This window comes from Panthera onca, chromosome B2 (genome assembly GCF_046562875.1).
Source record: "Panthera onca isolate mPanOnc1 chromosome B2, mPanOnc1 haplotype 2, whole genome shotgun sequence".
In the NCBI taxonomy this organism is placed as follows: domain Eukaryota; kingdom Metazoa; phylum Chordata; class Mammalia; order Carnivora; family Felidae; genus Panthera; species Panthera onca.
In genome coordinates this window covers 38,513,175-38,533,689 of record NC_138343.1, presented here as the reverse complement: position 1 = coordinate 38,533,689, position 20,515 = coordinate 38,513,175, and the positions used below count along the sequence as shown (strand labels likewise).

The window sequence follows — 20,515 nt, the reverse complement described above, 5'->3', positions numbered from 1 at the left end:
GTGGTGGGAAGCACTGGAGACGGAATGACCAGAACCTGAGATCCAAATCTATCTGGCATGAACCAGAACCCCAGGAGCTGGGATCACAGAGCGGGCTCAGGAACTGATGGGAAACCACCACCAGAGGCAGAAAAAGAGGAAGAAACAGCTGGCGTCTCCTGTTCCTCCCACCCTCCTTCCAGTGCCCCCATTGGCCAACTGCTCCTGGAAGCCCCGGGCCAAGGAGCCTGGGAACAGGCAAGGGAGCCTGGGAAATGTAGTTCCTTGCCACACAGAGTGGGGACAGGTGAAAGGAAGACAGACCTGACAGCAAATAGTGGGATAACCGGCATGCTCCTATGATTCCCTCCTAAGCCTCCGGCATCAGCTGTAGACAACAGCTATAGATATGTCTGGCAGTATGAAGCTGAATGAACAAATGCCAAACGAATATTAATAGGGAAAAAGAAAAACAACCCAGGAGCAGCCACGTACTCCTGTTTTGTTTTTCCCGGGTAAGTGCTTGGGGTTGCAGCCTTAAATTGTGCTTTAGAACACGCGAGCTTAGTTACATTTAATGTGTTGGGGCAACTTAACTTAAAATAGCAATTCATGTTTTCTGCTAACAGAGATGTCGCTGGTTTCCGTGATGGAGAGAAACCTATGAGGATTTCAGCATGTGTCTTTTGCAAGGAGGGCTGTGACCTGATGGCTGTGCCAGATATACTGCGTGGCCTCTCCAGATCCCCTCTTCTATACTGCTGTGTGCCCTGGAAGGCTGACCAGTGTGCAGCCACGAGCCCCAGCTTTTGGTTGGGGTCAGCCAAAGAGAGCAACAGCAGAAGGTGGGGAGGAGGGAGGAGAGGAGGATACTTATTTGGCCAGTCCCCGCGCTGTAAGGTTGCCCCTGGCTGCCTCTGTCCCTCAACCAAATTTTCTATTCCAGTGTGTTGGCCCCAGAGGACATCTGGCAATGTGTGGAGACATCTTTGGTCATCACAACTGGAGATGCTACTCATGTCCAGTCAGTAGAGGCCAGGGATGCTGCAATCATCCTACAGTGCCCGCGACAGCCCCAACAACAAAGAATTTTCGGCCCAAAGTGTCATCAGGGCCGAGGCTGAGAATCCCTACTCTGGATCAGTCCCTCTCAAGCTAGTCATAGTGAGGGATTTGCGCTGTTTCCCAATCTGTTGGAGACCAATGCTTTTATAAGAATGTAATGGAAATAAGTTATCACAAAAAATGATCATGCACTGGGATGTCACGCCGATGCCAAATTGCTAGAAAACTTTCATAATGCTTACTCTGAATTTCTGTACTCTCTGTTCGTGGACCTGTGGGCCACACACAGAGTAGCTCTGCTTGGCCTGCATGGGTCTTTCTCCTTCCTGGATCTGGTGACCTCCCCTTGATATGCTCAGGGCTAGATCAACAGCTTGGCTGCTATCAACCCTGGGTTATGACATGTTCCCTTGCGGTCCCCCATCCCCAAATCTACCCCTTTGTAATGAGGTCCTTGTAACATATCCCTTTGTGTGTGTGCCTTCTACCCCTAAAGAACCCAGCTGATTCCGAGGTGTTTTCCTAAAGACCGTGGGCAGAGTCAGAGGGTGTGTGAATGGAAGGACAAGAGTGTGATGGGCAGTCCGGTTTGGGAGCCCAGCTCGGGAGCTTGGCCTGTCTCTTGTAGGTCATGGGCAGCCCTTGAAGAATGTTTCAGTGGGCAAGGGGCATGGCCAGAGTTGTTTCAGATGGAGCACTCTGGGAATGGCGGTGCTGAGCATGGACTTTAAGGGAGCACGGGTGGAGGCAGGGAGGCCGTTTGGAGGCTGCTGCATTCAGGCACACCAGAGACGGTAGGACCTAAGCAAAAGTGTGTGTGTGGAGAGGGAAGGCAGGGAGAAGTCCAGAAGGAGAACCTGTCACCACAGTGCCCGTGGGGCATGGACAGTAGTGAAGGGGGACCCAGGCTCTCCACCTCTCACCGGGAAGATCAGCAGTTGATTGTGTTGTGGGGCATGAGCAGGTAGACAGGGCCACCCGGGCCAGAGATGAGTTCAGTTCTGTCACTAGAGTTTGAATAGTGCCCATTTCACATGACTTTCTCGCGCAGTTCATCTCCCTGACTGCCTGGGGTGGGAAGCAGTCTTGCTTAGAAGTGTGGGCTCTGAGTCCCCGAGGATCCAGATCTGGCCTCAGCTCCACCACTCCCCCGAGGGAGGGGAAGCGACAACTGCTTAACGTCCCCCTTCCCTAAATTGGGAATGATGATAATGACTCCCTCCGGGGGCTGTCAGGAGGGTTAAGTGAGATAATGTGCGCAGACTTCCAGGCACAAGGTTAGTGTTCGGCAATTACCGTTTTTTTGGCAAAGGCAGACTTGACTGCCAAGGCTATTTGGAGCCAGCTGGCTCTGGCTCTCCTGTAAGTAGACACACACACACACACACACACACACACACACAGGAACCAGGAGCTGCTTCCCTGCTCTTAATCCTGGAAGGTAGTCCCTTTCCTCCACCTTGTTGCTGACAGGCCAGTTAAGGTCCAAAGCTTTTCCAGCCCAACCCCTCATCCCTGGTGCCAAGGATCTGCCTTGCCCTATCGCACCTCTGTCAACAACACAGCCCTTTGGGGCCTCATCACCTTCTGATCTTGCCTGATTTGGGAAGCAGGGACTGGGGGGTGGTGGGGAGAGGCCAGGCAGGGTCCTGCCCAAACAAAGTTGCCCTGAGGCCTCAGGAAAATAGGGCAGTGTCTGAGAGGCAGGATGGCTCAGTAGTCAGGAGTGGGGGCCCTGAGGCCCAACTGCCTGGTTCAGATCCCAGCACTGTCAGTTACTAGCTGGGTGCCCTTGGGGAGGCAGCTTAACCTTTCTGTGCCTCTGGTTCTTGTCTGTCTAATGGAGATGACAATTGTTATTATGAGTATTAATCCCCTTAAAGATCTCAGAACAGTGCCTGGCACATAGTAAGCCAGCCCTCGGTGTTAACTCCTCTTTTTCTTTATTATTAATCAGCAGTAGTGGTAGTCTGCTTTCCAGGAGGAGACAGCCAAACTCCGATAGGATTTCTGGGCTCATGGTCCATCCCCCATGTCCTGGGATCGTTGCAAAGGTTGAATGCCATACTGAATGTGGAAACCCTGTCACACAACAGGTGTTCAGTAAACGAGCTGGGCCATCCCCTCCTCGAATGGACATGCTCTTACATTACTCATGTCCCAGCAAGGTGCTGGGTGGCGTGAATTTGGAGCCAAATGCTAGCTGTATATGTTTGCCTCTTACCTCAGCACCTCTTCCTTCCTGTCTGCAGAGTAAGTATCGCGAGAGTGGCCACCTTGGAGAGTTGCTGTAGGACTAAGGGAGTTAATAGACAGAAAATAGGGCCTGGCCTACAGTTGACACGTAGTGTTGGCTCTTACTGTCATCTGTGTTCTGGGTGTATACAGCTCCTGCCTCTCCAACTTACATCATTAGCTTGGAGGGGAAGCGAAGTGGGGCCTGTGGGGCCCTGGTCACATAGGACTCCTTGGGCTCTGCCCAGTGGGTGGCCCAGCAGACCAGAGATCCTATTGGAGGAGGAGTGTGAGCCCCGGTGGTGTTCTGGGCGCTGTTCCAAGGAAGGGGTGGCTGACAAGCCACAGGCTGGGGCGGGCTTTTCAGTGAGATGAGGAAAAATGCCCCCATGTTTATCACATGGTAAGGAGCAAACCCAGACTATGGGCCTAGAAACTAGCGTTAAAGGCCAGTGGCCCCTCCTAGCAGTCCTAGCTGTGTGACTTCAGGCCAGTCACTTCACCTCTCTGAGTCTTGGCCATTCCTCCTCTGTCATGACAGCACCAGTCCCTATCCTCACAGGGTTGCCGTGATGCCCAGGTGAAACAGATAGACCCAAGGGGCTGGCCTGTAGGCCTGGCAATTGTGCAACTCCCCCTCCCCCCTGTCCCGTCCCCCTCCTCTCCCCCCCCCCCCCCCCGCAGCCCCAGCCCCAGCCCCACCACCCTACCTCTTATAGCTATGGGCCAGGGGCGGGGCTGGGGACAAAGTTTCCTCCCCTGTGGCTTCCCCATCAGCAGAGCAGGCTGGGAGAATGAGGAGGGAGGCAACAGCCTCTGGGGCTGCCCACTGACGGGATGTCAATAAATGCCTGTCAGCTCCGATCCTGCACGCTGAGTTCCCTGGTGGAAGTTTTCAGGCTCCGGTATTTCATATTTGAGATCTCAATTAAGCTGCCTGGCTCTGGTTTGAGGGGTTGATGGGTGCTGATGGAGCCCTTGAGTAGTAGGGGACTGGAGAACAGAGGGCCCTTTGGGAGGAGGGGCGGTGGGAAAGGCAGAGAGGGACGTGGCCCCTCCAGGCTGAGGTGAATCTCTCTGCAGGAGTGTTTATGGGGTGACACAGGCATGGTCTCCCGAGATGTCACAAGGCCTGATACCCAGACAGGGCCTTAGAGATCAAGGTTTACCTCCAGGCTGCCGGAGGGGCCAGGCGGGAGAGGCCCAGGAGAGTGGACGGGCCCCAGCATGGGACACTGCTGCCCCACCAGAGCCTCCCAGAGCCGAGGGACCAGTCCAGGCCTCCCCAAGCAGAGAATCTCTTTCCAGGCCTCTCTGGATGAGGCTGGCCCGCTATGCCCATGACGGAGGAATCATCCCTTCTCTCTGGGAAGCAGAATCGCCCTCCCATCTTCAACGTCGTGTGGTGCCCCTCACCTCTGTCAACACCCTTGCCCCGCTTCCAGTTCTCTTCTGCTTAGACCCTTTCTAGCCCGTTTGCAGCAGCAAGCATTCTCCCTGCACAGCGCAGGCCCAAGGAGGGGCTCCGGTCAGTCGTGTGGATGAATCTCCAGGACACAAAAAGGGGTAGAGTCCCCGGGGGACTCGAGCAGGGCCAGGGTGGGCCTGGCGCCCACCACCTCCCAGAGTCTGAGGGAACCATGGAGTCAGGCTGGGGGAGGGGGCTCCCTTGGTTTAGTCTCTGCTTCTGCAGCCTTTAACCTCTCTGCCTCTCTGTGTCTCTCCCTCTGCCCCTCCCGTGTTTCCTCTCCCATCTCTTTCCCCGAGGCGTCCCCCTTCTTCTCTGTACCTCCATCTCTTAACCACCCTCCACACCCCTGGCCTTTGTATTTCTACACCTGGTCTGCGTGTGCACCTCTCGCTGACCCCTCTACCCCCGAAACTCTGTCACTGCCTTTTTCATCCCCCCCCCCCCGTCCCTCTCTGGCTCCTTATCTGCACCCCTCACCTCCCACCTCTCGGACTCCTTCACCACTTCCTGTCAACTTCCTGTCACCTGCCCTCCCTTCCTTTTCCTGTCTCTTCACCTGTCCCTCTCTCCTCTGCTCCACCTCATTCCCTCTGTGTCCCTGTGTCTGTCTCTCCCTCTCCCTGCCTCTCCTGTCCTCGTCACTCTCTATTACCGCCTCTGCCGACCCTCACCGTCCTCCCCCTCTGCGTCCACCCACCCCAGGATGATCCCAGCCTCCAACAAGGCCTTCGTGGTCAACAACCTGGTGTCAGGAACCGGCTATGACCTGTGCGTGCTGGCCATGTGGGACGACACGGCCACGACGCTCACAGCCACCAACATCGTGGGCTGCGCCCAGTTCTTCACCAAGGCTGACTACCCACAGTGCCAGTCGATGCACAGCCAGATCCTGGGTGGCACCATGATCCTGGTCATCGGCGGCATCATCGTGGCCACACTCCTGGTCTTCATCGTCATCCTCATGGTGCGCTACAAGGTCTGCAACCAGGAGGCCCCAGGCAAGCTGGCAGCTGCCGCGGTCAGCAACGTGCACTCGCAGACCAACGGGGCCCCGCCGCCCCCTCTGGCCAGCGCGCCCAGCGGGGCGCCCGTGCCAGGGCCGCCCAAGGTGGTGGTGCGCAATGAGCTCGTGCACTTCAGTGCCAGCCTGGCCCGAGGCAGCGACTCCTCTTCCTCCAGCTCCCTGGGCAGCGGGGAGGCCGCAGGGTTGGGACGGGGCCCCTGGAGGCTCCCCCCGCCTGCTCCCCGCCCCAAGCCCAACCTTGACCGCCTGATGGGGGCCTTTGCCTCCCTGGACCTCAAGAGTCAGAGAAAGGAGGAGCTGCTGGACTCCAGGACTCCGGGCGGGAGAGGGTCTGGGACATCGGCCAGGGGCCACCACTCGGACCGAGAGCCGCTGCTGGGGCCGCCTGCGGCCCGGGCCAGGAGCCTGCTCCCCTTGCCCCTGGAGGGCAAGGCTAAGCGCAGCCACTCCTTCGACATGGGGGACTTTGCCGCTGCGGCTGCGGCAGCCGGAGGGGTCGCCCCGGGTGGCTACAGCCCCCCTCGGAGGGTCTCGAACATCTGGACAAAGCGCAGCCTCTCTGTCAATGGCATGCTCTTGCCCTTTGAGGAGAGTGACCTGGTGGGGGCCCGGGGAACATTTGGCAGCTCCGAGTGGGTGATGGAGAGCACGGTGTAGGCCCGTAGGGCGGGAGGTGGAGGGGGGGCTCCTCCTCTCACCCTTGCAGGGTGGATAAAGGGGAAAGAATCTATACTGGCAAGTCTTTGTGGAGTTTCCATGGTGATGTTTACATCCAGGGACAGTCTCGTCTCCCTGTCAACGCCCCCACCACCACCCACACCCCCTTCCAGGCCTGTCCCCCCCCCCCACCCACCCAGCCGGGGTGTGCTCAGGGAAAGCGGACTCGATCGCTAAAATGTCGGACTGAGCCCTGAGTGTTTGGAAAGGCGGACTCCCTCCTTTCTAATCACGAATGTAGCGTGTAAGCAAGCGGCTTTGGATTGCTTATGGCTCCAGTGTTGTTTTTATTCCTCAACTTATTTTTCCCACTTCCCAGACTCCTCCTCTTCATTCACACAGATCACGGAGAATTTACTCTTCGTGCGAGAGCGGGTTCCCAGCAGCCCCGGTAGTGGGAGATTATCTACTGTCAGTTGACAAGAGAAGGGAGCGATTCTGGTCCCACACTTGTTTGGAAGGAAGACTAGGGCATCCCCTGCCCAGGCTCCTCGTTATTCCCAACCACCAGAGCACTGGGGAGGGATGGGCCCCCACCGCCATGCCTGACCCAGCTTCCTCTGCTAAACATGATGCCCCACAGCCATCACATCAGCTTAAGCCAGAAGGTTAACTTCCAGGATTTATGTGTGGGAAAGGGAGAAGGGCTTTATGAGACCTAAGGGCATAAAGGATGTTAACCTTTGGAATTGCTTTAGGATTTTTACCTCTTTCAGGGGAAGCTGGGACAGAAAGTCCCCATGAGCCTGTGACAGGCCAAGAGGGTTTCTGAGGAAAGCAGAGTGGGATGGCCAAAGGAGCATTGGACTTGGAGTCCAGTGCTCTCCATTCGGGTTCTGGAGCCACCACCGGAGAACCAGCTGATCATACTGGGCAAGACCCTTTTTCTCTTTGGACCTCAGTCTCTTAATTCGCAAAATACTGGATTGTACCAGCTCTTGGGATTCCCTTTAAGTTCTAAGGACAAATGAACTCTTCCATGCCTCTAGATGTTATGGTTTCCAGATCAGCAGTACCAACAGCACAAGCTGGTAGAGCGTCGCTATGCTTCCTCCTGGACACAGAGGAAGTCTTCTAGAGGTTTTGGAGGGGGAGAATCTGAATCTTTTTAGGATGGTAGGGTTTTGAAGTTTGAAGAGGTGTTTGCAAACATCTCATCCTTAGCCCTCTCTCCCTTTCCCCCAGAGCATAAAGGACTTGCCCAAGGTCACACAGTGAGTTAGTGACCAAGTCAGGCCACTTCCTGGGGTGGTGTTTGGGATTCATTATGCTGTCTACACCCTGGCTCGGGCATTTCTGTGTCCAGAGTCCATCCCTTGTCTGTCCTTGAGGAAGGTGGCTCAGGGTGGCACATGGGGGGACGCCTTTCCTGGATGACATCCTTGAGGAGGATCCATCTGTGGAAATGACATATGGCGATGGGAAGGGTACATGGGCTCCTTTCCACAAGGGGCATTAACCTTCACACCCCAGACCATGTCAAGAGGGGGCAGAGGACATATGGCCATGGAGATACTGCATGAGAAGCATCTCGAGGTCTTTCTCCTACATCTCTGTCTCTCTTGCTCTCCATCTTTCAGGTCTCTCCTCATTGCCAACATACTACCTCTCCCTCGGTCTCCCCAACCCATCCTTTGCTCTTCTGAGTCTCTGCCATTGATCTTTAGCCTCTCTTTTGTTCTTCTCCCTTCTTCCACTTGCCAACCACACCACATACAACATCCAGGTGAGTCCCCTTCTGCTGAAGGGTTCTAATAGGCTCAGACCCGGAGCTGAGCTGGCGGCCCCCAAACCCACCTGGAACACACAAGGAGCTGGTGGGGAACTGTCTATGCAGGATTGCCTTCTGGCTCCAGCCCGGGAGCCTCCAAATCCCTTGTCTTTGTCCTTCTCCACTGACCCAGATCCCTCCTGCCTCCTCTCTCCTCCCTTCTACTCTCCTGTCTTCATACTTGTCCTTCCTGTGACTCTCTGCCTTCCCCAGTCCCTTTCTGGTCCTGACAAAGTCATTAACAGACCAGGCCAGTCTCTTCCCGACACAAGTTAATTTTCCAGGCCAGTCCCGGGGCCAGAGCACATGTCTTCCCCCATCATGGTGGCAACCACAAAATTGGGTGACTAGAAAGGAAATCTCTCCTTCCCTCCCTCTTCCCCTGCCCGAGTTTTTCTTCTCTCCTTTTTCTCTCTGAACCTTTCTCCTTCAGTCTTTCTAAATGTAGCCATTGAGGAATTGAGCCCAAATACCACCTGTCTTTTTGCCTTTGGGTTCAGACACCCAGAGGGAAAATGGTGGACACCGGAAGAGGAGGAACCAACTGTCTACTCCTGTCAGTGACCCCAAGCTCTGTCGTGACATGATATGTACTTGCACTTCTGTTTGTCATGTTTCTGACTGGGGCTTTTGGAAAGCAACATCCCTGTGGTCAGAATATAAATGCCAACTTTCTTTGCTTAAAAAAAATGTACAGTAAAATGTACAGTCTAAAAAAACAAAACCAACCACACTTCTTGGGAGAGAGAAAAAAAAGAACATTCTCATATCTGTGAATGTCTGCTGTTCATTTCTCTGGAAACTGCGGTTTTCCGAAGGTGGCTTTGAAGTGACATTTTCTCTTGCACCTGTGTTTATTACTGCCTGGTGGGAGCCTGCTCCCTGCCAAGTTCGTGTATACGATGGGAGCCTTCTGAAATAAGAGAGAATGGGGTCGTCCTTCTGAAATAAAGAATGGTAGAGGGATCTGGAGTGAAGCTCCAGGCGAAGAAGGAATGGTCCGTCCGCAGCTATTCTGACTGTCCCACCTGGTACCTCTCTGTATCTCAAATACCAGCCCTGCCTCCTTTTTCCTGTACTGTGGCCACCACCACACTTAGCCACCAGGGGTGCACAGGTCCCTCCACCCATTTGGTTGAGCCCTGAATGACACTTTTTCAAAAGGGTCTTTTCCTGGGAAACTGGAACAAGGAACCAAAGCATAAACTCAAAGTATAAAAACGAATAAACTTCTGGAACACAGCTTCCCAACCCTAGCTACATCTAATGGCTAGATTAGCACTGTCAGATAGGAATACAGTGTGATCCACAGTCATTTTAAATTTTCCAGTAGTTGCATTAAAGCAAGTATAAAGAAACAGGTGAAATTAATTGTCATAACATATTTTAGCTAATCCAATATATCCCAAATATTATTATCTCAACGTGTAATCACTATAAAATTATAAATATGACATTTAAGTTTAGTTCCGCACCACACCACCAAAGTTTTGGAAACCTAGTATGTTTTTTACACTCAGAACACATCTCAGTTCAGACTAGCCATTTGTAAAGTGCTTGAGGGCCACCTGTGACTAGTACTGGTCACCATATTGGACAGTCCGACTGGACATATAATGATCGACTTTCAAGCACAGCTTTGGGGAGGGGAAGGAAACTAACAGTTATTAAGCACCTACAGTTTCCAGGTACTGTGTTGGTACTTGACAGGCATTTCTTACTGAAGCCTCCCAAAGTAGATATTATTATGCTGATTTTACAGATGAAGGGCCTGAGCCCCAGAGGGGTTAAATAACTTGCCCAAGGTCACACAGTAAGTCTGGCTGAAAAGCCTTCGCTCTTCCCATATCATCGCACTGCCTCACCAGTTCTCTCTTCCTCCCTTCAATCCATTATAGATTATATTTTAGAATGATGGAAGTACTCAGATTTACCGCCTAATCTGGAAGCAATTGGTTTGGCCTCCATGTCTGGTAAAATTCTCAGAATGTTGACTCCAGGCAAAGGTCCCTTTGTTAAGTGGTTTCCTCTGAATTCACACTGGCCTTTCTGGCCCTTCTTGGCCTGTAATGCATTCCCTCCCCTGGCCAGGAAGATCCCCCCATGCTTCAGAAGGTCTTGCTCAGATCATCCTTGTGATCACCCCTTCTCCTGCCCTGGTGAGGTCTAGGAGGTCCCTTGCTTAATAACCTTCTACCTCCAGTCTCACCTAGTCCCCTCTGCCCTGAAAGCCTGTTAACTTCATCCTCATAAGATAGAAAGCCTCACAACAGCTCACTCCAATGACCACACCCATCTTCCCACCTCTTCTTCTTCCTAAACTCTTAGTCCCTACCAGGAGTATGGCTTACCCACCCAGATCCTTCTTCCTGATTGAGAAAAGCTTCAGTTCTCTGATCTTTTGCAAAGAAGAGGTAGCCCAACCTAATTCTTAAGCTTTCTGACCAATAGTCCAACCCCCCTTTCCCCAAATTCTTTTTTTTTAATGTTTGTTTATTGGGGCTCCAGTGTGGCTCAGCCAGTTGAGTATCCAACTTCGGCTCAGGTCCTGATCCCACAGTTTGTGAGTTCGAGTCCTGTATCAGTCTCACTGCTGTCAGCAAAGAGCTCACTTCCAATCCCATGTCTCCCTCTTTCTGTCCCTCCCTTGTTCATGCTCTCTCTCTCTCTCTCTCAAAACTAAATAAAACATTAAAAAATAATAAAATAAAATGTTTATTTTGAGAGTGAGAGAATGTGCCCATGCACCAGTAGGGGAGGGGCAGAGAAAGAGGGAGAGAGAGAATCCCAAGCAGGCTCCGAGATGTCAGCACAGAGCCCGATGCGGAGCTAGATCTCACCAACCGGGAGATCATGACCTGAGCAGAAATCAAGAGTCCGACACTTAACTGACTGAGCCACCCAGGCACCCCTCCCCAAATTCTTGATAATGATGCATTCTTCAGTTTCCCCTCAAAGGAGATGCTTTCATTTTGCCATCATAACACTCTTGAAATTCCAAGAGAAATGACACACACTTTTTCTTTTTTAAAAGGGATATAATTTCCAGCCAGGTAAAAGGAAGGTCATTGTCTCAGATTTTCCCCTTCCAACACCAGTAATAACTTCTCTCCCACAGTCTGTAGGTACTGAATTTTCCTAAGCAGGGCCTGAGTCCTTCTGTGTCTTCTATTCTCTGTTGTCTGTCTGTCTGCAGTGAGGGTCTGAGCCAGGCGGGGCTTCCTCTGTTCTCGCCACCATTGTGATAGCTACAAATTGCTGCTGGTAAAATCGACACCCTTCTTCAAAAGACAAGACTTGGCAGACAGCGGGCGAAAACCCAACGCATGGTTTTAAATAGCACACCTCGATCCTCAAACCCAGCCACTCCCTGCGATGCGGTTGGCAGCAGGAAGTTTGTTGTGACAAGGCTTCTCATGGGTAAATACCCGAGGTTTCTACCTTTGCGTAATAGAATCCAACCCATCCATGTTGCTCTCCCAACACCTAAAAGGAACACGGCTCCCTTCACAGTTTAAAAATACCTGTTTTTGCCTTAAACCCAAGATCTTAGTGATCTGATCTTCTGTGATCTATTTAAGTTTTCCCACCTCACAGCTGGTCAGTGTTTTACTACAAGACTCAGGGTTTCCCTTCCTTGCAGCCTCTGGCAGAGGGAATTGCTATGTTTCCCAACGGACTGTAGAGGGGAGCCCTTTATGTCTCAAGCTACCCTGTGATGCCCATCATGGCCATTTAGCATCTTCTGACGGGCACAGCCATCTTGCCCCGTGGCCTCATTTTGGACACTTGGCATCTTTCTTCAGCTCACCAACTCTAGGCAAATGGGTGCAGATTTCAGGCTCCTGCCTGGCTATTTTCTTGTTCTTGTTGGGATCATTGAGCCTCTGGTTCCTTTAGCCAGCAGTCAAATGTGAGCGAGAGCCAGGATTCTGGGCCCGCATCTGGAGTCTCTGTGGGGCTGGGGCAAGAGAGATCTGATTCTCTAATCCCTTTCTGCGCTGCCGGTGCCTCCTGCAGGCACCCGCTTGGTTTCTTAGTGATGAGGGGGTGAAGCTGGAATTTCACCCATCTCCATGGGATCCCCAAACCCATCTGGTCCACAGCCAGTCAGCCCACTGACCAGCCTCCCACGGCCTCAGGCCGCTCCGTCCAGCTGCCCATTTGGTTAAGTGACAATGAGCACACCCCCTCTTCTTTTACCACCTCCTCTGTACCATGTGTTCATGGGTGCTCCCTGGCACACCCAGCAGCGAGTCTAGCATTTATACACGTTGCGGGAGTGAGATTTTTCCCCTGGACATCCCCTATGCTGTATTCAAGATAGCCCCTGTTCCTTGAACCGTTGTTACCTCTGCTAGCTGAACTTCCTGATGCTGTTCCCATGTTGGGAAGAAAAACCTCAGAGCCTCACACCTCCATCACCGACTGGGTACGTCCTGATACAAAGCAGGTGTCTCATTCACTGAGAAGGAATATTATGAAGAAGGAGTTGAGATCTCAGTTACACCCAGTAATCCCTGTTACATACTTTCTACCCATTCCTTTTGGGGATCTCTGGAGGATTACAATTCTGCCCGTTTACCGAGGATGGGCCCGTTGCCTTACCTACCCAGACTAATTAAGGGAAAGTTTTATCCCTTCATTAAGTTGACACAAGGTTAGCATTTTCCAAGTGGATATTGAACTGCAAAATTAAATTGCTAATAATAGCCGAAATTATTGAGATTTTCCTATGTGCCATGCACTGTTCTAAGATTTTGTTTTTAATATAATCTCAATTTATCATCAAAACAACACAGTGAAGTAGGTATTATTATTAACATTTCTGTTGGAGAAGCTAAGGTAGAGAGGGGTTAAATATCTTGCCCAACATCACATAGTTAAGTGAGTGGCAGAGCTGGATAAACATTCAATAAATGGATTTGTACCGAAGGTACCTGCAGAGCTGCAGAGGTGAATAGAAACACAGTTTGCTGGGTTTCATGTCAAAGGCCTGAACCCTGGCGTGTGAACCTTGAATTCAAGAAGACTGAACCCAGCAGAAAAAGTGAGAGAGGTGGAGAAATCAGTGCTGCATGCATTCAACATGCATTTGCTGACCTGCTGTGTGCCCCACACTGTGCCTGGTTTTAAAAGAAAGCAAAATAAAAGTAAAGGACACTGTGCATGCCCTTGAGGGCCTTCTATGTTTCCCTGAGGGGCAGGGACATGAGCTAGTTTCTGGATCTCTGATTTTACAAGATGGCTCTGTTTTCATTTATTTTAAGATAACGTATAGCTTCGGGGAACCCACTATCCAGGAGGTGATGGATGGATGAATGGATGGATGGATTGGCCAGAACCACATGCCCAAGGCGGCACTTCTGGCTGGAAGCATTAGCTAGGTTTTAAGTTCCAAAGGAAAAGGAACTTGACATGGCGGGGGGGGGGGGGGGGGGGGGGGGAGGAGGGGGTGTTACTGGTTCTGTGCCAAACACGTGCCCAGTCAGGACTGAAATCCTGTGTCTTATCAAGCAGGGGTGGAAGGAGGCAAGTGGCTCTCACGGGAGCTTTTAAACAGGGATGGGGGGCAGGATGGAGAGAACAAAGAGAGGCAGTTGCAGAGAACTGGGTGTGGGGGTCCTGAGTAACCCAAGGCAAGTGCAATTGCTCCTGTGGGTGAGGGGCCATTCTGTGGGAGTAGCTGGATTCAGAGCCATTTCTTGGTTCTAGTTTCCTTTCTGGTAAAGTACCAATGGTAAGTATGGACTTTGGTAAGTATGCCTCAGAAGTACTGTGTAGTTCTATAGATCACACTTGAGATTGGCTATTATCATAGCCATTATTATTAATGATATGCATCATTGAAAACATTAGTATAAATTACAGAGAATTAGTGATGATATTAGGTATCTCAGACTCAGAGAATCTCAGGGCTGCCAGAGCCATCAGACGCCATCCACTTGAGCCTCCCTCAATGGGTATTAGAATCTTCTGTTCGATATCCATGGAAACTGTTATTAATCTTATTACAAGCAAGACTGTGCATGATGAATTTCAGAATTCACCCCGGCAGGAAGTGGCTCCCTGTACTCCAATCAGATCAAGGCCCGATGGTTATGGCTCTGTGTTCCTGGTGGGCCTTGCGGAGCCATCATTCCTGCCTTCATAAGAAATGCAGAGGCCAGACAGAAAGCAGCTGTGGCCAGAATAGTGGTAGGAAACTGGGTATAGAGCCGGGAACTTAGCTGGGAAAATCTCGGAGGGGGAGATGCTGTCCCCTTGACAAATCAGCCCTGGTCTCCATGACACTGAGAAAAGGCAGGAGGCAAGAAAGGGGCAGGAAACACATGGTAGCCTCTGCAGCCCCTAATGCTCCTTCATGTTCCAAGATCCTCAGTCCCAACAGCAGCAAGGAGGACCTGAAAAATCTCTGACCTAACCGCTGGGCTCCCTCACTTATCACTTCCCCAATCCCTGCTCACCCTTTATCCTTGTTCCAAGTCTGGCATAAAAGCCAAAATCTAACAATGGGACTCTGGAATGACATAAAGGCTACCACCAAGTCCTCCCAGCTGCTTTCTCCATTTCTCTGGGTTAACAGACATTTTCCCTTATAGGATGTAAATGCTCATGCTCTGCCAGATGCCAGGTAAATCACCTAGGGACAGTACTTGAGTTAGGGGTGAGTTCTTCCCAATGGGATGGTAGGAGGACCTGAAGCAGCCCACTGACCAGCCCTTTCCACCTCTCCTTAACATCCAGGTCCCCTCCAGCACAAACATGGTGAAAAGTGGCTCCCAGTTTGGTCTTTACTTCTCAGTCATCACATTAGTCCCCAGTGGAATGAAGAAGGAATTTTAGAGGAATACTCCACCTCATCCAGCAGTGGATGGCTGGGCAGGCCCCTTGGGTAGAGCTGACACTTCACAGTTACTTGAGGGAGAAGTGAGGTACAGCAGAACACGTGGCTGGGGATAGGGTGACCCCCCACGCAAAGAGCCTGGCTTCCATGATGAAGGCAAATGGAGAGGACTGTGAGTCACTGCAGAGGGAGGATGTGGGGAGGGCCCCAGCAGCCATCAAGTAAAGGAGTCTAATTCTTCCTTGATCCTCACATTTTTTGCAGGGTTCTGATGAGACTCTGCCTTCTGAGGAATTCTGCAAACAGGGTTAGTTTAGTTCAGCCTTGGCCAGTATCATTAGGGAAGCAGAGCTTGGGACTTTTCTGGGACTTTTCCTCTTGAGCTCTAGAGCCCTCTATCTCCCCTGAGGTATGGAAAATGGGCATCTGTGCCAGGTATGAGAAAACAAGATACTCTTGCCTGAGCCCCTCCACCTTTGGTTTGGGGTAGAAAACAAGATGGAGGGGGTTGAGACAAGAGTATCTGATTCCAGGGGTGGTCAACTGGGCTTTCTTCCCTACATCCAGACTTGTCTGCAGAATGGTGGGGGAGAAAGCCAAGTGGAGACATTTGAGATATATACAGTCCACAGCAGGGCTAGAGAGGTTGTACAGCATCCCGCTGTTTCAAGTAAATTCTTTCAGATGGATTACCATGACTTCCATTTCTTTTTTTTTAAGTTGATTTATTTATTTTGAGAGAGAGAGAGAAGCAGAGAGAGAATCCCAAGCAGACTCTGAAGTACCAGCGTGGAGCCCTACTCAGGGCTCTAACTCACGAACCATGAGATCATGACCTGAGCCAAAATTAAGAGCTGGATGCTTACCCAACTGAGCCACCCAGGCGCCCCATGCCTTCCACCCCTTACCCCAAAACTCAGATTTACGCATCACTGCTTTCCCCAGTTTACAGCTTTTCCAACCTGAAGATGTAAGTTATTTATTTAGGATTTTTTTTCCAAGTTCTTATAGAGCTTATGGAGCAGAAGGGGTTCTCAAATGAAACCTTCAGACCCCAGAACTGGTGTTCCCATCACACTATACCCTCCCCCCCCCGCCCCCACACACACTCACTCGGCGATTACAGTGATGCCCACCTGCTGCAGAAAATAGAAGTGAAGGCCGAGAAGGCACCCAGAGAAAGGAAACAAAATATCCACACAGCAAGAGAACAACCAAGTCTGGGAGAGATACAAAAGGATATAGGGCTCTTGAGAGTTGCAGTATGAGTCTGGGAAGGGTGGCTCTGCCAGGAATGTTCCATGAGCATGAAGATCTCTCAGCCCTCCAGTCCCACCCTGGGTGGGATAGGGGTCAGAGACCACGGTCCGCTATTGGCTAAGCAAAGGAAGGGGGGAGGTGAGAGGGATCAGGCAAGCACGAGTAAGGAAGAGGTGAGGGGCAGAATCAGAGGAAAACTTGGGAGGACAAAGCTGTATAGGTCCAGCTCATCTTCCATCCACATCTAGAAGAGGGCACAGAGCAGAGGCCTGGGATGGGCCTCCACCTGGATTGTCCCTGTAGGCCCACTCCCTAGTGAAGCCAGGAGGCAAGCAGGGGGCCCCCTGAATCTGAGGTCCTTCTCAGGATTTGAGCGTTTGTGCTGTATGTGTTTGATGCTCTTTTTCTTCCCTGTGGGAAGGCAAAGACTTCCCCAGGAAGTCTTTGGAAGCCTTAGGAAGAGAGGCCCATTGGGACATCAAAGCTTAGTGAAGGAGGAAAGGGCTGGTTTCTCCATGAACACTAGAGGCTCTAAGGCATAGACCCACCATCAAATCCACTTGTCTCTTCCAGGTCTTCATGAAGGGATGGACACCAAATGACTGGAGAATGGCTGAGGGTGATGAGCCCCTGGCTTTCCAGATTATTCCAGGGTAAATTTATTGAGGGGACAGCTGTTGCACAGAAGAACAGAAGTGTTCCAGAAAGTTTTACAGAATCTGAGTTGGCCTTGAAGTAGCTAGGGAAGGGCAGACTCAGGACTCTCCCTTCTTGATTGTGAGGCGCCATAGATAGCAAAGCTCTTCACAGAACACAAAGGACTGTGCAAGCAGGGAAAAGGGAACTCATCCTACTTGCCAAACAGAGGAATAAGCATCCACATGCTATTTCTTATAATCCTCACCCATGACACACAGGTTGGATCACCCATTTTACCACCTAGAAAACTGAGACTCGGAAAGGATAAACAACATGCTGCAGGTCATAGAACTAGTTAGGGGAAGAGCTGGGTAATCAGTCAATCATTGGAGGTGCCCCAAAGTTACCTAACAACAGCAAAGGACATTAGAATCTCAGTGAATCATCTGGAAGGATGATGCGAGCCACAAGGGTTAAAAGAGGACCTGTGACATTAAAAAATGGAAGACATGGAGAAATCTATTGGACAGATATTTAATGCCTTCTCTGTGTCTGTCCCAGTGCCTGTGTGATGAAAAGTAGAAGGCTGTCCTCAAAGTCCTTAAACATCCTGACAAACTGAGGCCTATTGGCTTTTTTGTTCTTGCTTTCTCAAATGTGGGGGCTGGAGAGAGGAGTAAGCCAGCAGGCCCAATGGGGCAAGTGCACTGCATACCCTCTCCAAGGGAGTGGAGTCTTTTTCAGTATTCTCATCTGTAAAATGGCCATGGCGTCTCTCTACCTCCAAGGATTTCTGTGTTTGTAAATCACAGAGCTCTATGTTGATACACAAATAACCCAGCGCATTTGAGAAATCACCAATTCATGATGATTAACGACATGGATCAATGATAACACTGTTATAAATTACAGAACACTAATGATTATGTGGGTATTAGGCCCAGAGTCTTGGGGCTGGAAAGATCAGAGGTCTCCAAGTAAGCTCTCCTCTGTTCATCAATATCCCTGCCAGGTGGTTATTCTGATTACAAATGATTCCATACTTTTAATTTATAAGTCCTCCAAGGACAAGAACACATGAACTCATTCCCTGTGCTCCGATGAACTCAGTGCTTAATTATGGCTCTAGCTTTGTACAGACTACACCATTCCCACTCCTTAGGAGACCCCCGAGTCTTTACTGAAGACAACTCCCAGAATATTCTGTGGTTATCACTGGAGTAGAAAAGCACAGAGAAAGGGCCCCAATGTGGGGAGTCTTAGGGATTGTTCCCTTGCCAGATCAGCTCTTGTCTCCGTGGCATGTGGGAAAACAAGACAGGAAGAGGGGGCAGGGCACTGGGTGACATCCAAAGCCCCAGCAAGTGAATGTTTTTTCTGCAACGACTTTCACTACCAACTGTGAGATCCAGCAAAGCTGCCCACCACCTGCCAGGTACACAGCCCAGGCCACTGACAGGATACCTGTACTCTTGGGTCCCCACTCTGAAGACAACCCCCTCCCACCAGTAATTTCTTATTAATTCTCCCATTATCCTTAATCAAGGACTAGGAGAATGAAGTTTCAAAACAGTAATGAAATCCCAGGACCTCAATATGAATCACTATTTAGCCCCTTCCACATCCTTCCTAATGGCCTGACATTCTGGCACATAAATTTGTCCCTTTGGTTCTTGCCCTATTACCATGTAGAAGCTCAAAGAAAACCCTGCTGGGTGTCTAGCAAATCGACTGGTGTCAGGTCCCTCCCTGACATACTGAGGAGCATTCTTCAAAGAGGGAAGGGGGAAGAGCCAGGGATATCCCTCAAAATCCCACCCACCCCCAGCCTCCCCTCATTGCCCACGTGTCTGTGGCACAAGTACCATGCACCTGTTTGGATGGAAAGAAAAAAAAGAACCATCCAAATCTCCTGAACCCGCACACCAATCACGAGTCCTGACAGTCAAGGTCGTGAAGCCTTTATTAAATCTGTCTACCTGACCTGAGGTCTGCGGGGCTCAGTCACCTCTGCGTGACTGGCCAGGCCCCTTGACCCCACAGGCCTTCACGGAAGGGCGGTTTGAGGAACAAGATAATGCACAAAAGAGGGAGAACATACTCATGTGAAGAGCCAAGTTTCCATGTTGATGGTAAGTGGAAGAGCCTTTGGGTCTGAGCTGAGCTCTGAGGAGGGCAAGGGACCCATCCTTTTCACTGCTACAAACGCCTACAGCCGGGTTCCTGCTCACGCCCGGCCCTCTCTCCTGAGGAATCCTGTGAGCCTTGACTTTGAAGGAACCTTAACCCCTGAGGGCTGTGTCTTCTCCCGCTGCCTGGACCAAGCTCAGATCTCCTCAGTGAAGGGAGAGTACTCAGTACCTTGAGGGGGAAACGGGTGTGGGCAATGCACGGACCAAGACAAGAGCCCCAGGTCCTGCTCGCAGACCCTTTTCCAGATAGCTAACACTGGGGTGAAGGCTGGGAAGGCAGGAACCTGGGAAGGTCCTGCTGGGATGCGGACTCCTGGAAGGTGACTTTCTAGTGGCTAGAAGATGACCGCGTGCACAAATAGCCTCCACACTCTTGGTTATGCTTGACTGATGACCGTGGGCAGTGACCAGTCCTGTGAAAGCAAAAGGAAATGAGAGGAAACTTGATACACAGAGAGGCGGCCAAGTTAAAACCACCAGCAGTGTGTGCCGCACCTGTTTTCAAAAGACACTCCCATTCGCGTGGAGGTTCTGACTTAGGCGTTACTATTCCGTCGCGTTTCAGGTGAGAGCAAATTTCGCAAAGGGTTCCCTGGTCCCCCCACCCCGCCCCCGCATCCCGAGCTTAGATGGGAGCCCCTGGCCCTTGCAGAGGAGGTCTCCTGACCCCAAGCTTCCACCTCTCACGCTGGGAAGGGAGGTGAGAAACGGAACATCCCTCAAAACCCGGGGGGAGCCAGCCTACGAGAGGAGAGGGGCGGCCGGGACACTCACCCCGGCGCCGGGGAACACGGGGCACGGGGCCGGGCGGGGCAGGGCGGCTCCGCTAGGCTAGTCCGGGTCCTCGGAGTCCTGCGCTCTTTCATGGCCTGCAGGCGGCGACTCCTCAGGAAGGGAGAATGGAATCCTGCCACGGGAGACCAAACACAGAGGTAGAGGGAGAAAAGGGGGCGGAGTTGCCAGGGTGAGCCCGAGGCGAGGGGAGGGGCTCAGCCCTGCAGCGCGGGAGCCACGCCCTGAGAGGACAGAGCTGTGGCCCTGGGGACGCCAAGGCCGCAACTTATGCAACCAACCTGAGGTAAGGGAGGGGGCGCCCAGTTCCCCACATCCTGGGTCTCGGGGTTTTTCCTGCATCCTTAAGGCAGTTCTGATCTTCCCTGGATAGGGAGGGTGCGTATAAGCCGGGTTGTCGGCTAAGAAGTCAACTCAGAGCGGTCGCGGAGAAACTGAACCAGGGGCGGCCCGAAATTAACCGCCAACTGCCGGGCTCCAGCCGTTGGCCACGCCCACCGCCCCTCCCCCGCAGCCCTCCTCC

At 51.7% G+C, this 20,515-nt stretch overlaps 1 protein-coding gene and 1 long non-coding RNA gene across 2 annotated transcripts in view; one reads left to right on the top strand and one right to left on the bottom strand.

Moving 5' to 3' along the window:
* LRFN2 (leucine rich repeat and fibronectin type III domain containing 2) overlaps positions 1-9,948 on the top strand; it is a 183,442-nt gene extending 173,494 nt beyond the window's left edge. The window contains exon 3 of the mRNA XM_060615422.3: positions 5,453-9,948. Coding sequence (XP_060471405.1) covers positions 5,453-6,431 — 979 coding nt within the window. The 3' untranslated portion in view covers positions 6,432-9,948. The remainder of the gene's footprint in view (positions 1-5,452) is intronic.
* A 9,005-nt stretch (positions 9,949-18,953) lies between these two features.
* On the bottom strand, positions 18,954-20,471 carry LOC132667040 (uncharacterized). Its single transcript, XR_009604953.3, has 3 exons — positions 20,274-20,471; positions 19,975-20,107; positions 18,954-19,613 (listed from the first exon to the last, which is right to left on the bottom strand). It is a non-coding gene; the product is annotated as an uncharacterized LOC132667040 (long non-coding RNA).
* Between the last annotated feature and the right edge of the window lie 44 nt (positions 20,472-20,515).